Source organism: Rhinopithecus bieti, unplaced genomic scaffold (genome assembly GCF_001698545.2).
Source record: "Rhinopithecus bieti isolate Rb0 unplaced genomic scaffold, ASM169854v2 scaffold_7398, whole genome shotgun sequence".
Classification (NCBI taxonomy): domain Eukaryota; kingdom Metazoa; phylum Chordata; class Mammalia; order Primates; family Cercopithecidae; genus Rhinopithecus; species Rhinopithecus bieti.
Window position 1 is genome coordinate 3,290,252 of NW_016805783.1, and position 25,918 is coordinate 3,316,169.

The 25,918-nt window shown below is 37.1% G+C and overlaps 2 protein-coding genes across 7 annotated transcripts in view; one reads left to right on the forward strand and one right to left on the reverse strand.

The window, feature by feature from the left end:
- Positions 1–2,278, forward strand: part of RCBTB2 (RCC1 and BTB domain containing protein 2) — a 48,098-nt gene extending 45,820 nt beyond the window's left edge. For 4 of the 6 annotated variants that reach the window (XM_017873786.1, XM_017873788.1, XM_017873782.1 and 1 more), the window contains one exon: positions 999–2,278. In XM_017873786.1, coding sequence (XP_017729275.1) covers positions 999–1,139 — 141 coding nt within the window. In that variant the 3' untranslated portion in view covers positions 1,140–2,278. The remainder of the gene's footprint in view (positions 1–998) is intronic. The other 2 variants (XM_017873787.1, XM_017873783.1) reach the window with 2 other exon arrangements.
- Positions 2,279–10,537: 8,259 nt separating this feature from the next.
- The window catches only part of RB1 (RB transcriptional corepressor 1), a 180,083-nt gene continuing 164,702 nt past the window's right edge, over positions 10,538–25,918 (reverse strand). The window contains exons 18-24 of the mRNA XM_017873723.1: positions 22,491–22,595; positions 21,285–21,398; positions 21,028–21,191; positions 19,071–19,101; positions 15,617–15,759; positions 15,063–15,112; positions 10,538–12,423 (exon numbers count right to left, since the gene is read on the reverse strand). Of these exons, the coding sequence (XP_017729212.1) occupies positions 12,350–12,423; positions 15,063–15,112; positions 15,617–15,759; positions 19,071–19,101; positions 21,028–21,191; positions 21,285–21,398; positions 22,491–22,595 (681 nt within the window). The 3' untranslated portion in view covers positions 10,538–12,349. The remainder of the gene's footprint in view (positions 12,424–15,062; positions 15,113–15,616; positions 15,760–19,070; positions 19,102–21,027; positions 21,192–21,284; positions 21,399–22,490; positions 22,596–25,918) is intronic.

The window sequence follows — 25,918 nt, forward strand, 5'->3', positions numbered from 1 at the left end:
AAAAAAAAAAAAAAAAAAAAAAGAAGAAGAAGAAAAGGCTATTGTGTGTAATGTGCATATGTAATTGCTTAGAAGGTATTTGGGGCTTTTTAAAATTTTGTTTTTTATTTTTTATAAATTACCTACAGTAGCTTGGAGAGGAAAGTTAAAAATTGACCACCGCCTAGCGGCATCTTGTCCTGGGCCAAGTAGCCCAAGGGTTTGAGGCATATCGGAGGTCTCAGCAGCCTGCCCTCACTTCTCCAGGGCCAAAAAGCATCTGGTCAGCCTGATTCTGATTTTCAAGTTATAGTTCTAATCAAGCAAATTATTACAACATTATTCTTTGGCCCAGAGTGCATTACAGTAAGCCAGAAAACACCAATCTGTCGGGTCTCTTTTACCAGAGCCTTAGAAGTCATGATTTCTTTAAAGCATTTTCCCAGTTGAGATCATTGAAGGCATATGTAGTGTGATCAAATCCATTCATCCCATCCTGTGTCGTCTCATAAAGGCAAAACGCAGTGACCTGTTAATGACTTCAGAGCAGCAATTTCCTGGCATTACTGCTTTTTATGGCTTACCTTTTTGTTCCACCAACTCTTTACAGACAGACAGACATAAAGACCCTGATATAAATATAAAACAGGACTATAGGGCTTTTAACAATTATTGAAAGTGAAATCAACAGTTACAAATACTGTCACTAGACAAAGGTACCAAAGAATTCACACACTCACTTGCCTGTCTCTGGAAAGAAAAAGTGAGATTCTTTACCTAGGTTAGTGCGGAGGAACTTGAATGTTACTCTGTGCTATTTAAATTTTTACAAGCATAGATGATTCATATTTGTTACACTTTTTATGACTATTCTTTAGGTATTACCATACCATCATTTCCTCCACTTGGCTGTCAAATTCTTTTTCCTTGCCTAACGTGTTTTAGCAATTTTCATGCTACGCTGCATTGAATTAGGAAATATAAATTTATTAAATGATCTTTGTTGTTGTTGTTCCTAGGATTTAGAAGAATTCTGCTTCAGGTTTTGCATAAACCATCTGACTGTAGTAACACAAACTTCAGGTTTTGCAGAAATGGATCATGATCTCCTGAAGAACTTTATCAGCAAAGCAAGCAGAGTTGGAGCCTTTAAAAATTGATCCCATCTGCAGGAAAGGAGTTTTTGAGGCTTTCCATTTCCCCTGCAAAAGCCAGAGATGAATCACTTCTCTTTAATTAATAGTATGTATGATGAGCTACATTTGGCTGAGTACTTGTATCTGTCAAAAGAAGGATGGTGGTGAGTGGTCTTTGTCTGCCTAAATCCAGAGTTTATGTAGAAAGCATTGAATGTTCTGATCAGATGTGACTAAGGTCAAAGAAAAAAAATGGAAATATCTTATTTACCATTTACTCTTTTGAGTCACTTAAGTTGGACGCCTTTGGTACCCTGGTCTCAGTATATGCTATTCTGGCCCAAATGTTCCATTATTCAGCTAGCTGATACCACATAGATAGCTTGACAAGGAGTGCTGTCCTTACCACGTTTTCAGCAGTCAGCACAGTGCCTTGCGTATAGTAGGCACTCAATGTATTATAAATCTGAGAACAACTTTAGTTGTGGAATACTGGGGGAAGGAATAATGTTCACAAAATAAACTTAAAACAGCCTGTAATTATTGAGGTTCATATTATTCTGGTATATCATTCTGAGAAATTGTGGCTAATTTAAAACATTGTTTAGAATTCACAAAAGGCCTTGGCAATTAAATTGTCAGAGGCCCAAGGGCTAATTTTAATTTTCTTTTTACTTGGTGTCGTTCATTAATTTCTCACATGGGATTATGGAGTATGAAGTAATATCTTTGAATGAAATTCCTGGGCTGATCTGCCTTACATAATCATGTAAGGTCCTTTGCTTTTCTTTGTGTTAAGTGGGATTTGCTTCTGTAAATGAAAATGACAATGTGCTTTTCTTGTAGTTGACTTTCATGTCAGTATAAAATAGGTCTCTTAACCTGGCACCAGTGTAACTATAAAGCACTCACTGAGAAGCTGAGAAGGAACTGATACTTACATTTCATGGACAGCATGAACAAGAATGAGATAAATTTATACTTTTTAGATCAAAACAAATTAACTAATTGCAAAAGAGAAACTGGAATGGAACATAGTCTCAGATTCTTCTAACGTGTATCTCACAATATCATGTAATGTACAGAAAACCCTTTTGGAATTAGAATTCTTGTTCTGATGCTGAACTATTTGATAATAAAGTACTTATTTGCAGATAACAGAACAAATATGTTGGGTTTTTTTTTATCCCCAAACAGCAGCAAAATTATAAAATGTCAACCTCATGTATCTTAGATGTACATAAATCAGTTGGATATATTATACTCTCATAAAGCAGTTACTCAGATAAAGTCTCATAGTAAAAACCACCCTGGAGCACAAATAGCTTATAAACAACCTAATTATTATTCCTATTATTGCCTTTGTCTGCTCTTTATTGGCAAGGTGACTTTTTTGAAGACTATTTTGTAGAGTGGTTTTAGGTTCACAGCAAAATTGTGAAGAAAACACAGTTTTCCCTTATGCCTCATGTCCCTACACATGCACAGCCTTCCCTGCTGTCAACACCCCCCACCAGAGTGGTACATTTGTTATACCTCATGAACCTGCTTGGACACATCCTTATCACCCACAGTCCATAGTTTACATTAGGGTCCATTGTTGGTGGTACACATTCTGTGGATTTGGACAAATGTATGATGACCTGCGTCCATCATTATTATATCATACAGAGTAGTTTCATTGCCCTAAAAATCCTCTGAGCTCTGCTTATTTATCCCTTCCTCCTTTGCCCCTAACTCCTGGCAGCCATGGATCTTTTTACTCTATCCATAGTTTTGCCTTTTGCAGAATGTTGTATCATTGGAATCATACAGTATATAGCCTTTTTGGATTGGCTTCTTTCACTTAATAATATGCAATTAAGTTTCTACAAGTCTTTTCGTGGCTTGATAGCTCATTTCTTTTTAGTGCTGAATAATACTCCATTGCCTGGATGTACCACAGTTTATCCATTCACCTCCTGAAGGACATCTTGGTTGCTTCCAAGTTTTGGCAATTATGAATAAAGCTACTGTAAACATCTGTGTACAGGTTTTTGTGTGGACATAAGTTTTCAGCTACTTTGGGTAAATACCAAGGAGCATGATTACTGGATTATATGTTAAGAATATGTTTTGTTGTTTGGGTTTTTTTTTCTAGAAACTGTCAAAATGGCTGTACCATTTTTCCTGTCCATGAGCAGTGAATGAAAGTTCTTGTTGTTCCACATCCTCACCAGCATTAGGTGTTGTAAGTGTTCCATTCTAACAGAGTATTCTCATTCTTGTTTTAATTTGCATTTCCCTGATAACATACGATGTGGAGTATGTTTTCATGTGCTTATTTGCTATCTGCATATCTTCTTTGATGAGGCGTCTGTTCAGATCGGTAGCCAATTTTTAAATCTTTTTTAAAATTGTTTTGAATTCATTGTATATTTTGGGTAACAGTCCTTTATCAGATATGTCTTTTGCAAATGTTTTCTCCCAGTTTGTGGCTTGTCTTTTCATCCTCTTCTTTGGGTCACATTTTGAATCCATTATTTCTGCTATGATTTGGATGTGGTTTGTCGTTTGCCAAAACTCATATTGAAATTTGATCCCCACCGTGGTGGTGTTGGGAGGTAGGGCCTAGTGGGAAGTGTGTGGGTCCTGGGGGCAGATCCATTGTGAATAGATTAATGCCCTCCAGCAAGAGTGGGTTCTGCTTCTCTTGGGACTGAATTAGTTCCCAAGACTGAGTTGTTATAAAGGGATTTCAGGCTGGGCGCAGTGGCTCACACCTGTAATCCCAGCACTTTGGGAAGCCAAGGTGGGTGAATCACGAGGTCAGGAGTTCAAGACCAGCCTGGCCAACATGGTGAAACCTCGTCTCTATTAAAAATACAAAAAATTGACCAGGCACGGTAGCTCAAGCCTGTAACCCCAGCACTTTGGGAGGCCGAGGCGGGCAGATCACGAGGTCAGGAGATCGATACAGTCCTGGCTAACATGGTGAAACCCCATCTCTATTAAAAATACAAAAAATTAGCCGGGTATGGTTGCAGGCGCCTGTAGCTCCAGCTACTCAGGAGGCTGAGGCAGGAGAATGGACTGAACCAGGGAGGCGGAGCTTGCAGTGAGACGAGATTGCGCCACTGCACTCCAGCCTGGGCAACAGAGGGAGACTCCGTCTCAAAAAAAAAAAAAAAAATACAAAAAATTAGCCGGGCGTAGTGGCAGGCACCTATAATCCCAGCTATTTGGGAGGCTGAGGCAGGAGAATCACTTGAACCTGGGAGGTGGAGGTTGCAGTGAGCTGAGATTGGCACCACTGCACTCTAGCCCGGTGACAGAATGAGACTCTGTCTTAAAAAAAGGGGATTTCAACTACCTTGGTTTCTCACCACATGATCTCTTTGTGCACGTCTGCCCCACTTTGACTTTCCACCATGACTTGAAGCACCCCGAGGTCCTCAGCAGATGCAGCTGCACAATCTTGAAGCTTCCAGTCACCAGAACCATGAGCCAAATACACTCTTCCAATTTACGAATTAACCCAGCCTCAGTTATTCTGTTATAGCAACACTAAATGGACAGAGTTTCTCTTTAACAAATCGCTTAACCATTTTCTTCAGACTTTATCTGGTAGAGGCAAAGAGTCTGAATGTCTCTAGATCTAAATCAGAATCCTGTTTTTAAAACTATACAGTTTTATTCTGTTGTTATTTTAAAAGTAGCATTATACCATTTGTTTTCATTTTTTGATGTTTGTTATTTTATCCAACAAAAAAACATGCAAACATGGCAAGTACCTATAGCATCCATTCTGGCCATTAGACAACCACAGTCTTTGTTTCTTTGGTCTCTTTCCCTCACCTTCCTGTGCTAGCTATAGCTGACTAGGCTTTTATAGCTTCACAGTGTCTTCCTTTTTCTTATTTCTGACAGGGTCTTCTCAGGCTCCTCAGTGCGTTTTTCTTTTGTGAACTCGTTTCATATAAAAAACCACAGTCTTTGTTTCTTTGGTCTCTTTCCCTCACCTTCCTGTGCTAGCTATAGCTGACTAGGCTTTTATAGCTTCACAGTGTCTTCCTTTTCTTATTTCTGACAGGGTCTTCTCAGGCTCCTCAGTGCGTTTTCTTTTGTGAACTCGTTTCATATAAAAATTGGAACACTCAAAGGGGAACAGGTAAGTTTACTTGGGGATGAAAAATGGACTACCCTTTACACACTCCACCATGGGTCAGTAGGCATACTGCCAGAGTACAGGTTGTTACTCTGGACTCTTATCCTATTTTGCTCCCTAAGCTTTGTTTTGTGTAGGTTTGCATGCATCTTATCTCTGCACACAACAGAATAATCTCTGGATTTTTTTTTTTAAAGACAGAGTGTTGCTCTGTCGCCCAGCAGGCTGGAGTTCAGTGGCGCGATCTTGGCTCGCTGCAACCTCCGCCTCCCGGGTTCAAACAATTCTCCTGCTCCAGCCTCCCAACTAGCTGGGACTACAGGCATGTGCCACCACGCTCGGCTAATTTTTGTATTTTTAGTAGAGACAGGGTTTCACTGTGTTGGCCAGGCTGTCTCCTGACCTCAAGTGACGTGACCCAACAAAGAGAATCAGAAGACAAGCCACAAACTGGGAGAAAATATTTGCAAAAGACATACCTGATAAAGGACTGTTATCACGCCTGGCCAATCCATGGGACTTTCACAGGATATAGATTCGAGGATTCTAATTCACTGTGTGTGTATGTGTTTTATGTATGTATGTGTGTGTGTGTGTGTGTGTGTATTATATGTACATTTTTTTATTTTTATTTTTTGAGACAAGGTCTTGCTCTGTCACCCAGGCTGGAGTGCAGTGGTGTTATCATGGTTCACTGCAACCTCTACCTCCCAGGCTCGGGTAATTCTCCTACCTCAGCCTCCCAAGTAGCTGGAACTACAGGCACATGCCACCAAGCTCGGCTAATTTTTTCTTTTTTTTAAGACAGGGTTTCACCATGTTGCCCAGGCTGGTCTTCAACTCCTGGATTCACACAATCCGCCCACCCCAGCCTCCCAAATTTCTGGGATTACAGGCGTGAACCACCATGCCTGGCCCAAATTAAGTACTTTTTTTTTTTTTTTTTTTTTTTTTTTTTTTTTGAGACCAAGTCTCGCTCTGTCACCCAGGCTGGAATGCAATGGTGTGATATCGGCTCACTGCAACCTCTGCCTCCCAGGTTCAAGCGATTCTCTTGGCTCAGCCTCCCAAGTAGCTGAGACTACAGGCACATGCCACCATGCCCAGCTAATTTTTGTGTCTTTAGTAGAGACAGGGTTTCACCATACTGGTCAGGCTGGTCTTGAATTCCTGATCTCAGGTGATCCAACCACCCTGGCATCTCAAAGTGCTGGGATTACAGCCATGAGCCACCACGCCCTGCCCAAATTCAGTACATTTTAAAAGCTCCACACGTAATTTGATGTTCAGCCAAGAATGGGAATTAGTGGTTTAGCCCTTAAAACTTCTGACGCCAAACAATAAAGAGCTAGTTTTAGATCTGAGAGATGACAGATGAGTCCTGGGTGTGGGTACATCTATCTGAAAAAACATGCTTCCTTTCTGGTCTTTGTGGATAGGCTTGCCATTGACACTCCTATGGGAAGGAAAAGATCCCCTTTTAAAATTTTCCTTCTAACAGATGAGTGTTTGAAGAACCTTAGTGATATGTGAGAGAAAAGGTACATTTTCATAAGGACACTACTTTAGAAATTAATGGATTCTTTTTTTTTTTGCACAAGTTTATCTTAGATTTTCCCAAAAGTTTTGTTTCCTTTCTTGCTCACACAAGGAAGTCAGTGTTTTAGTGCTTCTAAAATAATTGTCCGCTAATTTACACAGAAAAAGTTTAAGATTTTACAGGAATGAAGAAGTGCCCTTATCTGCTGGTAGAGGTTTGTGAAGATGCCATTGAATTCGTTTTAAAAAACAAAGGTTGAGAATGTTCAGTATGTTCTTCAGGTTATAATTCATGTAAATTGCCAGTCATTCTGGACCTTAATGTGGAGAGTTTTATTTAGAGGCTGGATTCTTAACCAGGAATAATGAAAAGATGCAATTTCAAACTATATAATCTTAACTATCTTATTATGCACCCCCCCTTTATTACATCAACAGAGTTGGGAGAATTGTGAAGAGAAAGGAAAAGATCAAATCTTACTGTTGTTTTTAATTCAACCTTTGTCAAAACACATAGAAATACAAAGCTTACCAATTTTCTCAGTAAATTCAGTTAAAAATAACATTTTGTATTTAGGAAGTAACTGAAGTTGGTCTGTGTAATAAATTTAACCTTTCATATTGTCATTATTTAATATGACAACTGTCATATGTCAGTACTAATATATATAGTCCCAAGATAATGGACACACAAAAAAGTATTGAGAATGGATGACTATGCTTACTGTGTATTAAAAGAGCTTGTTTTAATCTCATGTAGACATTATACAGTGCTACCATAATATATTTCTATTTAAGAAGCTACACCTATGGTGGAAATTTAATATTTCTGGAGACAAGGTTTGAGTTGTCCTGTAAAATATCTATTTAGTCCAAAGGAAAATTCTACTGAAACTTTACCTATGCTGTGTATACTATATTGGCCCTAAAATGAGGAACAAAAATATACTTCTAAAAGCAAGTTTCTATGAAATCATCCAGATGATAATAGAACTAGTATAACTAGTTTCCTTCCAGCCATTTGTACCTTTAGAAAGCTGTAATGAAAAAGTAAATAGGCCAGGTGCGGTGGTTCACGCCTGTAATCCCAACACTTTGGGAGGCCAAAGCTGGCGGATCACCTGAGGTCAGGAGTTTGAGACCAGCCTGGTCAGCATGACGAAACCCAGTCTCTACTGAAAATACAAAAAATAGTCAGGTGTGGTCATGCGCTCCTGTAATCCCAGCTATTTGGGAGGCTGAGGCAGGAGAATCGCTTGAGCCCGGGAGGTAGAGGTTGCAGTGAGCCAAGATCGTGCCACTGCACTCCAGCCTGGGCAACAAGAATGAGACTCCATCTCAAAAAAAAAAAAAAAAGTAAATATATTAATTTGAATTTGCCCCTTTTATTATAGTATTTATTCATTGGAATACTAAATTCATCTCTAGAAGTAAACAATTCTCTGCCATGAAGACAAAATTTTTTAGTGTAATTTAGGCTGCTGGATTTTGATGTGACCTAAGAGACTGCATTTCATTTAAGATCCCTGCCCAACATAAATACAGTCTACCGAGATATGCTTGCCGCTTTTCCTGCTCCGCACACTTTGCCTTTCTTCCTTCAGGAACAAACGTGTCGCTGTTCCAGAAGGAAAGAATTTCATCTGCCATGTTTTTGAGAAATCATATACATTTAAGATAATCCCTTGTCTGAAGCCCTTGGTGCCAGATGGGTTTCGTAATTTTGGGGGAGTTTAGAATGATAATATGGTACATATGCCAAATAATACATAACACCTAAGGTGGGTCTGGGTTAGCTCCCAATCAAACATATTAATATTTCTGCAGTGAGTATTCCAAGAGAATATTCCAAGTATGATAAAGATTATAAATAGCTCTGTGCCAGTTTACATATGGTTCTGATGCCATATGACTTTTGGCATAAAACACACAGAATCACTTGGCTTTTAAAGTTTTCTCAATTTTGAAACTACAGATAAAGGATTATAGACTTGTAATATACACAAAGGCCTTTTATACTTTGCATTAGACGAAGAGAGATACTTGAGGCCCATTTTACTATGACCTCCTAGTTGTTCTTCAGACATACCAGACATACTCCTCCCTCTCTCCGTGGAATGTTTGACTCCTCTTTGTGTCTGGCTCACTCTCTTGTCTCTTTCAGATCTTTGCCCAAATATCACTCAAGTCTTTCCCTGACCACTCTCTTTTAAATTTTAAAACTCCTTTCCCTACCAGCCTTCCTTGCCCTTCTCTTTGCTTTGTTTTTCTCCACAGTCTTTAATACAATCTCACATACTATGTATTCCTCATTTATTCATTCGTTTGCTCTCTTTGCCTGAAACTAGAAAGTCAGTTCTGCAAGGATGGGGATTTTAGTTTTATTTATTCATTTTTATAGCTCTAGCATTTACAACTGTGCCTGGAATATGGTAGATACTAGTACATGGCATTTTAAAAGAGGAAGAGAGTGTTGTTTGTTTTCACATACTTGGAAAAATATGGAAAACATATATTCTGTTTTTTCCTCTACAGATGGACTTTCTAGGTACTAGATCTGAAGTGGTCAATAAGAATAGCTAGGCCGGGTGCGGTGGCTCACGCCTGTAATCACAGCATTCTGGGAGGCCGAGGCGGGCGGATCACGAGGTCAGGAGATCGGGACCATCCTGACTAATACAGTGAAACCCCGTCTCTACTAAAAAATACGAAAAATTAGCTGGGCATAGTGGCGGGCGCCTGTAGTGCCAGTTACTCGGGAGGCTGAGGCAGAAGAATGGCATGAACCCGGGAGGCGGAGCTTGCAGTGAGTGGAGATCGCACCACTGCACTCCAGCCTGCCTGGGTGACAAAGCAAGACTCCATCTCAGAAAAAAAAAAAAAAAAAAGAATAGCTAGGCTGATGGCTACAATCTGGGGTGGGGAGTGGCTAGGAATGGGGAGACAGGTAACAAGAAAGGCAATTTCAGATGGTGGGAAATAGTGATGGACGCTGTTGCACTTTTGAAGGACAATGATACAATACAAAGTGATGATTTTAGCTTGGTGGTCAAGGAAGCCCTCTGAGCTGAATTCTGAAAGACAGAAAGGAACTGGCTTGCAAAATTGTGGGAAAAGAGCATTCTAGGCAGAAGAAGGAAGAAATATAAAAGCCTAAGGTAAGAAGAGGCTTGGTATTTTAAAGAAAAAGGTTCAGTGTGGCTAAAGCACAGTGACAAGGAGAAAATTCTACAAGATGAGGATGGGAAGTCAGTAGGGGCTTTATAATTCCTGTTAAGTACTTCAAGTAGAGGAGCAATGTCAATCAATTTATATTTTAAACAATCATTTTGTTCTTTATGGAGTTTGACAGTAAAGACAGAAAGGGAACAGGGAGACTAGTTAGAAGTCTTCAGCAGTGGTTCAGACAAGAATTAACAGATGGTTCCTAAGTTTTTGACTTGATAAGTGAAATGGAGAAAGACCAGGGTAGAAAAAAAAAGATTTTTGTTTGATTTTAGTTTATATTTTGAGACATTGGGTAGAGGGGAGTAGAATCAAGAGTTCTGTTGGCTATAAGAGCCTTGTCCTCTGTGAAAAGATCAGGGCTGAAGAAATAAATTTGGAAATCTCTAGCATACAGAGCCCCTTAAAGGCTGAGAATGGATGAGATACTAGGAGAGTTATCTTCTATCTTCTCCTAGATAGAGAGGAGAACACTAGTGTACTTAATACAAAGAACACAACATCAGACCAGTAAGACTCTTAACAACTAATTTATTTTAAAATAGACAAACTATTAATTGTAGAAAATAGTAACATAGCAATTTTAAATGTACAGTTTTAACCAATACAAAAAAGCAATAAAGCAATAATATCTGAAGCATTATTTAAGAAATCTCAGTACACGATCTCCGAAGTTCCTAAAATTCTGGCACTAATTCTAATGTGAACTTAGAAGCAAAAGACCCAGAAATAGTAAGCCCTTGACCTAAAAACTAACTGATTTGTATGATATTCATGCAGAAATTAATGATGAAAGGGAGTAAAGTTTTCTAGTGCCATTGTTATCAAAATAACTGTCAAAATAGTAAGTTTGAAACTTAATTGAGCACAAAATAAAATTTTGTTTTCTAACAAGACCAGATTTCTTTTTAAAAATAATTCTGAGTTAGACAAAGTGATTTTCCTAAAAGCTAGCTGGGGCTACCTTAAATGTCACCTATTTTAAATTACAGCATCTCTAAATAAGTTAATCACACAAGATAGTTTAAATACACCTTTAGGTGTAGGGGAGGGGAGAAGCGCCTCTTTTTCTAATGCAGCTGTTTTAATTTGAAGCTTTTGCACAAAATCAGATAGAAACATTAATGCCTAACCCATAATGACCCTTGATTACTTGTAATTTTGGACTAGAAATAATGTGGCTTTGAACATGCCAGTGTTAGACCATACTGACTTAAAAAAATAAAAGATAGACAATTGCCAGTTCAAAAGATACATGGAAGACATGTACCATTCCAGACAAAACACAAACCTTCCCAAATTAAGGAGGGCAGAGTAATTTTGAGATGCAATTAGACAAATCTCTATGAAAAAAAAATTAAGGCTCCTATAGTTAACAGTCTGTTTATGGAGTAAAATTAATTTGTATCTTAATTCTTCAGGACCCAGAAACGTTAGAAAGTACACTTGGGATATACTGTGTTAGGGTCCTCTATATCTAAGATCTGGTAGAGCACTTTACTTTTTCAAGTACTAGATGGGTACTTTATAAATTCAGTGATCTGAATGGTATAAAAACCAAGAGTACTATCAATAATCCTCATTTAAAAACGTAAGTTGGATGAAGAAAATAATCAGTAAATTCTTTTAAGTTCTGAGGTATGAAATCTGTGTCAGTAGTATGATAGTATCATGTGTTTATACTTTGCTTCCAGCTTTTATTTAATTAAAAGCAAAAATTTATAAAACAAGCACACATTATATCAGATTCCAATAGTAAAATACAATCTAATGTGTACAATTAGTAATTTTTTTCTAATTTCTAATAATATCCATTTTTGCAGAAGGGTTCAGGATAATTTGGGTGAATGGGCCGTCAATCAAATTGCATTTGGAAGATAGGACACATTTGCTAAGGGTGTTCATGTTAAATTAAAAAAATATACATATAAATTAATAAAAACAAGAGCAAACATCACATATACGCTACAAAAGAAGGCAAAGTAGTCAGACAGGCATGGGTTATCAGGACTCCCACTCTAGGGCCATTCTTACTATCCATAAAGCACAGCAATTTTACTTTGGAAGTGGAAACAATCTGCTACAATTTTTTAAATGGCAGGATTTACACAAGATTTTTCAATCTTGTATAAATAACAATGACTAACATTTCAAGTGGCTTAGGAATCACCCAAACAATTGCATCTGCACACTTTATATCCACAAAAAGAACTGAAGATATTAAATGTGGCCATAAACAGAACCTGGGAGAGTTACACAGTCACATCTGTCAGAGACAATGAATCCAGAGGTGTACACGGTGTCCACCAAGGTCCTGAGATCCTCATTTCTCTTCCTTGTTTGAGGTATCCATGCTATCATTCATTTTCTGCTTTTGCATTCGTGTTCGAGTAGAAGCTGGAAAAAGGATGAAGAACTGTTAACAGCATTGATGGTACTGGGTAAGGTGGCAAGTGGCTGCCATACATATGATGCTAATGTCAAACTGATGGCGCTCAGGACCTTGCAAAAGCAGTGGTCTTCATTCTAGTATTTGACAGTAGTGTAGGGAGTTACAGTAAACAATAATTTATCGCATATTTCAAAATAGCTAGAATTGTAATGTTCCCAATGCAAAGAAAAGATAAACGTTTGAGGTGATACATATCCCAATAACCCTGATTCGATCATTACACATTGTGTACATGTATCAAAACATCACATGTACCCCTAAAATATGTATAACTATGATATATCAATTTAAAAAAACTCCCCCTGCCAAAAAAGCAGTGGTCTGCAAATCTTTAAAAATCATATATCCCTGTGAGTAAATTTTTTCCCAAGCCTGTACCACAAAAATATGTATGCGTATACAAATTATAAAACACATACCACAAGCAAACATTAAAACGAGATAAACAGAACTTCTATTTTATGTACCCCAAAAGATGATCTTGCATACTTCCAGGTATGCCCCATTTTGCAGGCCACTATTCTAGATATGAGGTGGTTGATGCTTGGCATATACTTCAGCAGACTAGAATACTCGGCTGGCCCAGACCGAATATGCCAGAGTGAGTAGTGGTATTCTTTACAAAGCTATAGTTTCCCTTATGTTTGGAGATGCCTTGCAGGTACTGCAAATACATCAGATCATAGCTCATTTAAACTGGGCATAGATTTTTTTTTTTTTTTTTTTTTTTTTGAGACAGGGTCTTGCTCTGTTGCCCAAGCTGGAGTGCAGTAGCATGATCATGGCTCACTACAGCTTTGACCTTCTGGGCTCAAGCAATCCTATTACCTTGGCCTCTCCAGCAGCTGAGACTACAGGCACATGCCACCATGCCTGGCTAATTTTTGGATTTTTTTGTAAAGATGGGGTCTTGCTATGTTGCCCAGGCTCGTCTTGAACTCCTGGCCTCAAGCAATCCTCCCACCTTGCCCTCCCATAGTGCTGGTGTTACAGACATGAGCCATCGTGCCTACCCGGGGCATGACCATGTTAAAAGCATGTTATGAATTACAATAAAGACAAATAAATTTATTTTAAATTTCTTAAAAATTCTTAACTTGATTTTAGAGGTAGGCATGAGCTCTTTATAAAGAAGCACATTTGGAAAAATGGAATGCCCTTTCATTCTGGGCAATCCAGCATTGTGTGATGATCTTTCCTAAATGTAGTTGTTTAAGAAAAGCTGAAGAGCATCCTCGAGACTCCACCTCAAAAAAAAAAAAAAAAAAAAAAAAAAATGCCTTAGCCTCAGGGGTTAAAATTCTGGCTGCTTTTTCACAATTTTGTAGATGCACAAAGGTCCTGAACTTTGGCCTGGCAGAGGAAGCTCGCCATCATAGCTAAGTGTGTCACTGGGAAATGTACTAACTATAGCAACTGAACTCTTCTCTAAGAAAATATACATGTTTTTACAGCTTTCAGCTCCTTTTTAAGTGCATATTTGTGGGTTCCAAAATGTTTCCTTATGTCTTCAAGGCCTGATTTTGGTTATAAGCCTCTTGTCTATTTTCGTGTACGGAGGGGAAAAGACACAACTATTTAAAAGTTAAAATAGGAACATATAAGTTGACATAAAATCCAAAAAGGGATTCGTTTATAACTAGAAAATTTTGCTTTAGTTCGTTTTAATTCAATTATGTATTAAAAATAATACATAAAAAAATTCTTTTAAATATCTTATTTTCAAAGTTAGTATCTACAAAGATGTATTAAAAGAAAGCCTCTCATTTTAATTGGTATTGTTCTCATTAGTGTGTCCTGTGACCTAGGAATGATAGTTTTAACACCTATCTCCTGAATATTTGTCTTCTTTCAAAATCCCAGTTCCTTTTCCTATCAATGGGTCTGGCAGCAGATACCGGGAACTGTTACACTCACTACCATAGCTACGTAAGACAACTCAACAGTAGTCAGTCAACATTTCTCTCTTTTCTAATGTGCCTTCCATCTACTATACTTGGATTAATTTTCTTTCTAGTCTCAGAGTAGTTTTGAATAGAATTCCACTTACCCTAACATTATATCACTCTGTATAACTTGAAAAATGACACAGTGTTCTTTATTAAAATTCTGATTTCCAGTAATGGAAACTTTTGTTTGAAATTGTTTTAAGATTTGCAAATAAGGAAAGTTTAATAATGGCAGAATCAAAGGTTATTCCTTAAATAAGGGTGATGATGTTTACATATGCTAGGTTTATAAAACCTTTCCCTATATCTAATACTCCTGAATAGTTCCTCTTTGTAGTTCTGCTAAAGTATTTTGTAACTGTAGCCATTTGTGTTGAATGTGGTCAAGCAGTTTCACTTCTTAGTCTTCCTGCACGAAAGGTCATAGAAAGCGTAAAAATGACCTTCACTTTGCATCATACATTTAATCCACAAATGTTTGTAGGTAAATAATATAATCTTGATTGAATTATATTTTAAATGCATAAACAAACCTGCCAACTGAAGAGATTATACATTCTTTTATAGAATGAAAAGACTTCCTGCAGTGTAAACAATTGTTGCTTTCATTTACACAAGGTGAAATAAGTACTTACTCATTTCTGCCAGTTTCTGCTGAAATTTGGACTCCCCTGGGAGATGTTTACTGCAGATTTAAAAAAATGTAAAACATTTCATGTGTATTTATAAAAGGAAAACTCAAATTTCCAGTAACTGATGCTTTCAATGCCTTATTTTATGCTATTATTTTAGTGAGTAGCTTTTAATTTTAAAATTTAAAAACTAACCATCTAAAACATAAATGTCACAAATTTATGATGCTATATATTTCAGTGGTTCTTACAAAACATAGTGGTTAATATTTTTAAAGAGTAAACATTTTAAATTTAATGTTAAGAATAACAAAATTTTATCAATAGCTTTGTAAAAAAGATCAGGGTTTATTAGGTATCTTCACTGAATGTTGGTACACAATTTGTAAGGTGTTTTTAACTTTGCACTACACTCATATCTATTATTTTGAGTCATTCTCACAGCTGCCAAATAAACTTGGCATGAAAGAAATTGGTATAAGTCAGGAGCAGTGCTAAGACTGGATTCCCTAGATGACCATCTCAGCTACTGGAAAACATTCAAAAATGGTTCCTACCTTCCATCTGCTTCATCTGATCCTTCAATATCAAAGCGTAGTTTTTTCAGCGGTTTAGGAGGGTTGCTTCCTTCAGCACTTCTTTTGAGCACACGGTCGCTGTTACACACCATCTGATTTATTTTCTGGAACTTCTCAGAAGTCTACAAATTACATAATTCTTTACTTTAAATCATTAAATGCCAGCGTTTTGTAGTTAGCAACCTCAAGTTATAGTTTGAGGTGTGTCAAAAATCAGGCAGAGGTAATCACTTCATTTTAATTTTCTGCTTCATTGGACCAAATAAAATATATGAAATATCTAAAAATCAGAATAACTACCTAATTCCCTCCCCAATTAAACACCCACTCTTTGTAAATCCTCCTGTCTTTTCCCATGCAGCTCACATTCTTCCTCCAGCAACTGCCTACTCTGCAAGTGCTGGTTCCTCATTTTCAGAACCCACCATACAGGACTACTTTTCAGAAGTAGGCAAGTCAGAATAGCTTTCTGGAAACTTGCTTTTGTCATTTTTTTTTTCTTTTAGGCTATTACATAACCAGAGGGAAGGTCACAAGAATTTGATAAGAGATGATGTGTTCAATGAATAATAATTTTTGATTCACTTTGTGGGTATTATGTTGACAAGTCATATAGATTTTCTGATAGAAATTATATCTGATTTGACTGATCGATTCAACAGTGAGAATTAGCTTTGCCAATTATGCTTTATTTTCCAAAAATTAAATGAGCAAATTCTTCCAATATTAAATTCAAAACAGGTTTTGATGGTAAATCTATCTGGAGCACATATACAATTTAACAAAAACTAAATCCCATGCTGCTATTAAATGTATAATATTTTAAATTATCAGCTTTAAGATATAGAAGTGCATTCAACTTTTTCCCAATTATTTTAGAGGTTATGGCAAGCAAAAATGTTTGAAGATCACAATGTGATACCTAGCCAGCTCCAACTGTCCTTGTAAGGTCCCAGAGCTCCTTTGTAATGCCTGACAGCTGCAGCCCATCATGAACTATTTGTAACACACATTTTAACATTTAGTCATTTGGCATACAAACTTTTACCTCTCCCTAGTTACTTGAGGCAGTGTGGTGGGCAGCCTCTCAGATGGCTCCCAATGACCCCACCTCCGGGTATTCACCTCCTTGTGTAATCCTCCTCCCCTCATGTGTGGGCTAGATCTACTGTTGTCTTGCTTCTAACCAAAATAATATACCAAAAGTAATGGGCTGTCATTTCCAGAATTAGATTACAATAAGACTGTGACCCATCTACCCCTCTCTTGCTCTTTATTTCCCTGCCTCCCTCAGAGTCCCTGCTCTGGGCAAAGCAAGCTGCCATGTTGTGAGTAGCAAGTAGCACTATGGAGGGGCCCAAGGGCAAGAAACCAATAGAGGGCCCAACAGGCATCGAGGGTCAGCCAACAGCCATTTGAGTAAGTCTGCCAGTGAATGCTCCTCTAGTGGAGCCTTGAGATGACTGCAGGCCCTGCTGACACCTTGATCACAGACTTTGGAGAAACTCTGGTCCAGCTAAGTCATGCCTAGATTATTGACCCACAGAAATGGAGATAATAAACGTTTGTTTTAAGTCACTAAGTTTGGGGGTAATGTATTATGTAGCAATACATTCGACTGCCTATAAGAATATAAGCTCTCTGGCCAGGCGCAGTGGCTCACATCTGTAATCCCAGCTCTTTGGGAGGCTGAGACAAGGGATCATGGAAGCCAGGAGTTCAATACCAATCTGGCCAACATAGCAAGCCCCTGTCTCTACAAAAAATTAAAAAATTAGCTGGACATGGTGGTGCATGCCTGTAGTCCTGGCAACTTGGGAGGCTAAGGTGAGAGGACTGCTTGAGTCGAGGAGTTTGAGGTTACGGTAAGTAGGTGACAGAGGGAGACACTGTCTCTAAAAAGAAAAATAAAAAATTTGAAAATATAAGCTCTCAGGGGAGTGGAGATGGTGCAACATATTAATAGTAATGCATACTGAATATGGGACTGCTGAATTAGTGACTTTAATGGAAGACCAATTAGTGTTGTAGATTTGCAGTCTAGAATAAATGTTTCAAAGCAAAGCGTTCCCTTGGATCTCCTAGAATGAAGCCCTGCCACTTTCACTGAGGCAGGATCTCATGTAAACAATTCCTAGTCAGTGTACCAGAAAAAGAATATCCTAGAAGTCTGAGAAGTCTGAGAGGAAGGACAAGCAAAAAGTGCATACGTATGGAAGGAGACCAGTAGGCAGGGACAGGCTGGTGACATTTGGATATCGGGCTTACATTTTGGAGTATCTCATTTCAAATCACACTCATAATGAGTGAATTTCAAAACTGTTTTATAAAATTGCTGTGAGGTTACGTACATACATACATGGTATCATAGAGTGATATTTGGTCCTTGTCCCCGGTTCCTGGAACAGAGCTCCTAAACCCCTTCGAATTTCCTGAGTGATAAGGGTGATGGGACCCTCTTTTGTTCTAATGAGGTGATACTTGGTGCGTACCTAGCTAATTTAGGATGGAAGCTGGTTGCCAGAAAGACCAGGTCTTGAGCAGAAGCTTGGAACTTTCAGCCCCACCCTCTATCCAGGGATGGGAGGGGGTTGGAGATTGAGTTAATCAATTATGCCTACATAATGAAACCCCTATAAAAACCCCTCAACAATAAGGCTGGGAGACCTTTGGAGTTGGTAAACATGTCCAAGTGCTAGGAAGGTGGTGCACCCCAACTCCCCAGGGACAGAAGCCCCTGTGCTAGGGACTCTTCTGGACCTCACCCTATATAATACTTCATCTGGCTGTTCATTTGTATCTTTTATGATGAACTGATAATAGTAAGTAAAATATTTTCCAGAGTTTTGTGAGTAGTTCTGGCAATGGATCAAACCTGTAAGGAAGAGGCACTATCGGAACCCCCCAACTTTGTATCCAAGTCAGAAGGAAGTGTGGTGTAGCCTGGGGACCTGATGCTTGTGACTGGTGTCTGCAGTGAGACCAGTTTTGTGGGACTGAGCCCTTGAACCTGTGGAGTCTGATGCTGACTCTGAGTAATTAGTGTCAGAATTGAATTGAATTGTAGAACACCAGAGAGTTGAAGAATAGATTTGTGTGAGAAAAAAATCTTACACATTTGGTGACAGAAGTGTTATGAGCAAAAACAGCTGACGTATATATGTATGTATATACACAAATGTGTATATGTATTATATAATCTCAAATGAATATTTAGAAAAGTTTTGAAGTTCACCAATTAGGAGTATGATTTGAGATTAGGAGTATGATATATATATATATATATATATATATATATCTCATAAATTTCTATGCAATATGCCTGGATGAGGTGTTTGAATAATTACATTTAGAAACTCGAATTACAGAAAGCTTTAATTTCTTTTATACTTACAATGCATACTATTATATTTCATAGAAAGAAAATACTCACCCCAAATGATTCACCAATTGATACTAAGATCCTGTCAAGTTAAGATGAAATACCAATTAGTAATAAAAAATCATATACAATTTTGCAGAGACGAGCATAGATACATCATTCTGAACTATTAGGAAGACTAAATTAAAGGTTACCTCTACCCTAGAACTACTGACAAACTATATTCATTTGGGAATTATTCTAACAGTGCCCATTTAATCATATACTCACCTAGTCTCTTAGCTTTAAAGCAAAAGTTATAAGTCTGCAAGAACATATTCTGCCATTGCCCATATTTAGGGAGGGCAAAGGAAAGTTTCAAGTTTACCCCTACTGAGTTCTTCATAAATCAATGGGTAAGTTATCAAATTTTTTTCATATTTTCTCATTTAAAATTCAAGTAATATTTGGAAAAAACTTACCATATTAAGTAATAATCAGAATTCTAATTAGCATCTATATTGATATAGTAAAGGCTATCATATATCATATATAGAGTCAGAAATCTTTATTAGTCTGTCTTTATTTGAACCATATAATTTATGTTCTTGATAATAAATCTGAAGAACATCATTAGACTGACATGACTCAACAAAGATTTGAAAATATGAACATGGAACTAGTGAATATAGAGAATTTTTTGTCCTCTAATTCCTTGATAAGTGGCCATCATTCTACATATAATATTTGATTAACCAGAACACCTAAATGTACTAGGTAGTGTTAAGATGCTTTCCTAATGCCTGGTCAATGATTTATTAGTTAGGATGTTCAGAATGTGACTTTTTTGCTAAAGAATACCAACACAGAATTTATTTCACTAAGTATCAGCAAGTAGCCATCATTATCACCATAGTATGGACTAATTATCACTATTAAAGAAAACTACCTAAGTATACATTTTCATATAGTGGCATGGAACAATGTAAATTTTCTTAAATAGACATGACGTGGCATCTTAGCAGCTTAGAACAAGTAGTAGGTATCAGTACACAGATATCCAACTACAAGAACACCAAATAAATAAAGGATGATACAGAGGCACATGAGAGCATTTGTATCATATTGCCAATTATTTCTCACTTCATATTTTTCTGTAGAGTTTGAAATTTTTATAATGAGTACGTACTACTTAAATAATTAAATATAACATGCAAATATTTTCTGAAAGGCCAACATATTCCCCTTTTCTTGCCCATTAGGTACAACCATATGGGCTGATAATTTCTGAGATGAGACTACATTAACTATACCAGCTAATCTGCCTCCTACTTTACACAAATAAAGTCAGTTTCAAATAGCCCATGACAACATATAATTAGTCAATTGAAGCACTTCAAAGCCAGAGAACACTTGTGGTTGGATGTGGAAGATAATATAATGATTTGTAGTTGCACACAACCTTTCATCTGAGCATTTAAAACAGCTTCATATTCATCATTTCCCTGATCCACAGCACCCTGGTGAAGTAGAGATAGAGACCTGCCCAAGGTAAGGTGGTAAAGTGGCCGCCAGCAGGATTAGGGATGGACCTCTAAAGACTTAATTGACAGTAATCTACATTTAATATAACAAGCAAAATGAACAAAATCCACAGGAAGCAAAATTTACAGGACATCCAATAAACTACAAACTAAAAGTACTCAACCTAAAGTAACCTGCTTTGTTTAGCAGATTGGCTACTTAGAAAAATATGAAAGTGTTTTGAAACATATAACCAAACTGGTTCTCAAATTGTTTACAAAAGAAGATACCCTAACAGTCAGGAAATCTGATAAGTAAATCTGTAAACTCATCCAAGTAAATAGATTTTCTTTCTCTCCATATTCTTATTATGTTACTTAAATAAGCAAATAGAGTTTCAAGAGTCTAGCTTATTTGAAATGAAGAAAGCTTTATACTTTTTATTCTTGGATCAAAATAATCGCCCTCTCATTCTTTACTACTTCCCTAAAGAGAAAACACACACCTTGATCTTGGAGTCATTTTTGTTGGTGTTGGGAGACCTTCTGAAATTTTATATGGACTCTTCAGGGGTGAAATATAGATGTTCCCTCCAGGAATCCGTAAGGGTGAAGTAGGAAACTTGTAAGGACTTCGAGGAATGTGAGGTATTGGTGACAAGGTAGGGGGCTAGAGCAAAAACAGAAAAGTAGACCATTTATTTCATGTTTTGGTGGACCCATTACATTAGATTTTTCCAATCAAAGGATACTTTCGACCTACCCTGGTGGAAGCATACTGCAAAATATTTGTTTTCAGTCTCTGCATGAAGACCGAGTTATAGAATACTATAATAGAATCATACTCCTCTTCTTTGATCAAAACACGTTTGAATGTCTGAGAAAGAATAGTAGGAAAAAAAAAGTAAAATTTACTTGTTAAATGAATTTTAAAATTTCTACCTTTAGATTTCCTTAGTTTATAATACTTTTTGACTGATAAGAAGCACATATTATAAAAGAAAAAAATAATCTAAAATTACTTCTTAGGCTTGGATTATAGCTGCTCTCCAGTAAGTGAAATGTCACAGAATGATTGAGAGAAATAGCCAGGCAGCAGCAGATGGAATAGCTGGCCATCTAAGAAGACAGGAGTAGACAGGCTAGCAGAATGGAAAGCATGATCAAAGGGGATCAAAGGGCCAGAGCTGAGTGAAAGCCAATAATACTATGCATCAATATTTGGACTACATTATCTGGCCTGTACCTCCTGGTTTTCCCCCCAATCTATAAGGGTTTAAGTATGCATTACTCAGTTGCAAGAAGTAGATATTTAGTAAAGGCACTAAATATCTAGTGATAGATTTCACTCAAAATTTAGGTAAAAACACAGAGGTTATATCAGATGCCTCTGATATACACAATTAAAATGATTGAATTTAGAAAATAACTTCAAACATACAAACAAAAATGACTTGGTTTGTATTACTTTTGAAAACTCCAATAATAAATGGGAAAAACATCCCACAACTCACTTTCCACAAAACAGTATGAAATATGTCATACCAAGTATATTTTACTACTACTGTTTCTCTAAAGGGAAGGTAAACCAGAAACACAAAATGTGTTTATACTGAACATTTTTATTATTTATTTGCAAGGCTGCATTTATACTGGCTTTTCCTATAAACTAATACAAATAACTTCGAAGAATATCTAATGTTCTGACTCATGTCAAGTTTATTACAAATACCTGCTTATTACAGGGATAAAGTATTACTTATTAACTTTATTAAAAAATATGGATATGGATAATTTCATTATTTGCCTTATCTTTCCAATTCTATTTAAGTTACAAATAAATAATATAAAAGTTTTTATTTGTGAATTTACAAAATAAGGTCAGAATATATGATCTCATTAATGAATAAAATTACCTATGTTATAGATACGGATTTATCAAAAAAACTTACTATGGAAAATTACCTACCTCCTGAACAGCATGAGGAAGATCCTTATATGCTGTTACGATGATTTTGAATTTAAGGTCTATATTCTTCACTTTGCATATGCCATACATGGAACACATCATAATCTAGTGAATAAATATGATGTAAAAGTAGTCAGAATTTTATTACATGGTTTTGTTCTTAAAAAATACCGTTTTCTTTCTTTTAGCCTCAAAAAAGAAAAGTTTAACTTCCTACAGAGTTATTTCTTTCCACACTGAGCTCAGTTTGAAATTCTACATGAAGTGTTTAACCCAAAGTGTGTTTAAAGAACAAAATGCAAATCACCAAGGCTCAATTATTCAGGACTGATCACCTGGCTTGTAAATTACCCTAACTTTGGCTCTTGTCCCTTAAATGTTTCCCAGAAAAGTTGAAACTAGAATCAATTAATTTTGTATAACTAGCACTTTAAAAAGCCAGGTGTGAAAACGTTTCAAACTATCAGATAAAATAATATTGAACACACTTGGTGGTGGTGGTGAGGAGGCCATGGTGACTGGAAGGGCATGTAAGAGAGTCTTATGTGTTGCTGACAATGTTTTGTTTCCAGATCTGGATGCTGGTTATATAACTAAGTTCAGTTGATGAATTTTTGTTAGAATGTATCCTTTTGATACACAGGTTTTTACATATGTGTATTACATTTCAATAAAAGATATTTTAAATGCAAAACTAAGTTCTGAAAATGATTCCCTGTGACTTTAAAACATCAGACTTTATTTGTATGAACTTTATAGCCTAATGTAAGTACTCATTACTTCTGCAACATTCTTGCTGTTACCTACTATTGCCAAGAGTGCCAAATAATCATCTTTTGCTTGGCATCCTACAGCCAAGTGTAGACAGTGTAGTACTGACATAAGAATACCTTATGTAGATCAATGAAACAGAATTGAGAGTCCAGAAATAAATATTTACATATTTACAGTCAAGTGATTTTTTGACAACTGTCAATGAGGAGAGAAAAAATCTTTTCAAAAAATGTTGCTGGAACAACTAGTTATCCACATACAAAAGAATGAAGCTGGACTCCTACCTCAACTATATTAAAAAATTAGCTCAAAATGGAGCAAAACCTAAATGTAAGAACTAAAACTATAAACCTTTTGGAGGAAAACAGGGATAAATCTTAACAACTTCAGATTTGGCACTGGTTTCTTAGATATGACACTAAAGCATCAGTAACAAGAAAACAACTACATAAATTGGACATCATCAACATAAAAAACTTGTGTTTCAAAGGACACTACCAAGAAAGTGAAACAACTCACAGAAAGGAAGAAAATATTTTCAAATTATGTATGTGATAAGGGACTTGTATGTAGACATACATATTACAGTTCAATAATAACAAGACAAATAACCCTATTAAATAATGGGCAGTCTGGGTGTGGTGGCTCATGCCTGTAATCCCAGCACTTTGGGAGGCCCAGGTGGGTGACTCACTTGAGCTCAGGAGTTCGAGATCAGCCTGAGCAACATGGCAAAACCCTATCTCTACAAAAAATACAAAAATTAGCTGGGTGTGGTGGTGTGTGCCTATAGTCCCAGCTACTCAGGAGGCAGAAGTGGGAGGAACACTTGAACCCAGGGATTCGAGGCCGTAGTGAGCTATGATCATGTCACTGCACTCCAACCTGGGTGACAGAATAAGACCATATCTCAAAACAAAATGGGCTGGGCATGGTGGCTCACGCCTGTAATCCCAGCACTTTGGAAGGCCGAGGCGGGTGAATCACAAGGTCAGGAGTTTGAGACCAGCCTGACCAACATAATGAAACCCTGTCTCTACTAAAAATACAGAAATTAGCCAGTGTGGTGGCACACACCTGTAATCCCAGCTACTCAGGAAGCTGAGGCAGGAGAATCGCTTGAACCCGGGAGGCAGAGGTTGCCGTAAGCTGAGATCATGCCACTATACTCTAGCCTGGGTGACAGAGCAAGACTCCATGTCAAAATAAAAAAATAAAATAAAATAAAATGGGCAAAGGGTCTGAATAGACATTTCTCTAAAGAAGATATACACATGGCCAGTAAACACATGAAAAGGTGCTCACCATCACTAGCCATCAGAGAAATGCAAATCAAAAGCACACTGAGATGCCACTTTATACCCACTAGGATGGCTATGATAAAAAAAAGATTAAAAAAGTTGGTGAGGATATAGAGAAACTGGAACCTCATACATTATTGGTAGCCATGTAAAATGGTATAGCCACTTTGGAAAATGATCTGGGCATTCCTCAAAAAGTTAACATAGAATCATCATATGACCTAGCAATTCTACTCCTAGGTATGTACCCAGGAGAAATGAAAACACGTACATAAATGTTCACAGTAACATTATTCATAATGGCCAAAAAGTGGAAACAACCCAAATGTTTATCACTTCATGAATGATAAGCATAATGTGGTATATATTCATACAATGGAATATTATCTGGCAATGAAAAGGAATGAAGTACTGATACAAGCTACAATACAGATGAACCTTGAAAACATGCTAAATGAAAGAAGCAAACACAAAAGACCACATATTATATAATTCCATGTGTATGAAATGTCTAGAAGAGGAAAGTCCATAGAGAGAAAACAGATTAATATTGTCTTGGGCTGAGGGGGTAGGGGAATAGGGGGTGACTGCTTGAGGGTATGGAGTTTCTTTCTGGTGTGATACAAATTCTAAAATTGATTGTGGTGATGTTTGTACAACTCTGTGAATACACTAAAAACCACCGAATTGTACATTTTAAATGGGTGGTTTTTATGGTGTGTGAATTATGTCAGTAAAGCTATTAACTATATATATGTATATATATATATTTTTAATTAGAAAAAAATTTTTTTGAGACAGGGTCTTGCTCTGTTACCCAGGCCGGAGTGCAGTGGTGTGATCTCAGCTCACTTGCAACCTCCGCCTCCTGGGCTCAAGAAATCCTCCCACTTCAGCCTCTCAAGTAGCTGGCTAATTTTTAAATTTTTTGTAGAGATGAAGTTTTGCCAGGTTGCCCAGGCTGGTCTCAAACTCCCGAGCTCAAGCGATCTGCCCACCTCAGCATCCCAAAATGCTAGGATTACAGATGTGAGCCACCGCACCCAGCCAAAAGTATATTGTTCTTATTAACCTATTTTATAGAGAAAAAGGAGGATATGAAAGATCATTCTCTCATTGTAAACTAATTGATTTCATTCATTCATTCAATAGGTATTGTTTTAAATCAACTGATTCTTAAGTCTCATGCTTTTTTCACACTAAAATGATATCTAGCTCACTACTACACAGAAAAAGCCTATAAGAAGGTTCTTCACCTATTTTTTTACAGGTAAGATCTTTTTTGTCATTAAATAAGTAGTTACTAAAATATACTCTTGAGTGTTAAAGCTTTAATTTGTAAGAATTACAACA